Source organism: Limulus polyphemus, unplaced genomic scaffold, assembly GCF_000517525.1.
Source record: "Limulus polyphemus unplaced genomic scaffold, Limulus_polyphemus-2.1.2 Scaffold14630, whole genome shotgun sequence".
NCBI lineage: Eukaryota > Metazoa > Arthropoda > Merostomata > Xiphosura > Limulidae > Limulus > Limulus polyphemus.
This window is the reverse complement of record NW_013680240.1, coordinates 8,119-9,286: the sequence shown is the minus strand read 5'-3', so window position 1 is coordinate 9,286 and position 1,168 is coordinate 8,119. Positions and strand designations below refer to the sequence as shown.

Here is a 1,168-nt window from a genome sequence, read left to right as displayed (position 1 = left end):
ATGTTTGATAACTATCCAGACATTATAAAGATTTTGCATGTGAAATTTTAAAATTTTCTGATGCACTAAAGTATTTTTAATCTTAAAATGAAAATTACTCTGCATGTCATGTTGGATAGTCAACATGTAAAAAGAAAAAAAAAGGGCATGAGAAAAACATGGCCTTACAAACCTTAAGACTTGATAAAAAAATTTGATATGGATTTTCAGCCATGTTGGTAATTGTAAGAATAGGTTTGCTAACACTGCAACAAAGTCATGTGATCGAGTAATGTCACAGCCATGCCCATCATTTGTGTTGACTTTAGACCTGTGATTAAGGCAAAATACGGAACTACGATTAACAGAAATGAAACTGCATTTCCATAAATTTTCCTACATGTTTTGTTTGCATGTAGAATCAGGAATAAAATTTTTATTTTAATAGACTTAGAACTGTTTGCGTACATAACTAAGTTTTAAAATGTTAAGTTTACTAGTTATATGATCATGTTTTAAGTTAGTGAACTGTGTCTATATGTAATGATAACACTAGTTGTTATTTCTGTTAACCCTTTCAACCATTGTTTGATTTTAGAACATATCTGTTCAAGTGAAAATGGAACATCCTGGTGATCTGCTACAAGATGATGTTATTTCAAAGTTCAGTTACAGTGATAATGAGGATCAGGATAGTTCACACTATAATGTTATGAATGTGAAAACAGAAACTGAATTTCAAAGAGATACTGAATCTGATTTAGAAAGTACATCTGATAAGTATAAACATAATCTAAAACTTGCTTTCGTTGACATTGGCTCAACATTTACAGACTTGGTCAGTGTAACTAACCTTGTAATCCTAAAGTAAACAAGAGTTTCCATACTGTAATTTTGTATTTTCATAAAATTTATCAAACATTACTGGTCTTTTGTACACAAAAAATCAAACTTTCTAATTAACCTTCTCGCCACAGGCATCTTTTACTATACGTCATGAGGTTTTTAGTGACTTACATTCAAAATTTTATTAAACTACTTTTTGTTTACATAATACCAATTAGTATGACATAAAATCATAGCTAATAATCCATATTTTAATAGTATACAAGTTTTAAGTTCTTAATTTATTAGGCAATATTTAAAAAGATCCTGAATTTCCCCTAGTGTGAGAAATGTAACATTTTTT

At 29.0% G+C, this 1,168-nt stretch overlaps 1 protein-coding gene across 1 annotated transcript in view; it reads left to right on the top strand.

The window, feature by feature from the left end:
• The first annotated feature begins 581 nt into the window (after positions 1-581).
• LOC106477377 (zinc finger protein 501-like) overlaps positions 582-1,168 on the top strand; it is a 5,990-nt gene continuing 5,403 nt past the window's right edge. Inside the window, exon 1 of the mRNA XM_022380978.1 lies at positions 582-755. Within this exon, the coding sequence (XP_022236686.1) occupies positions 599-755 (157 nt within the window). The 5' untranslated portion in view covers positions 582-598. The remainder of the gene's footprint in view (positions 756-1,168) is intronic.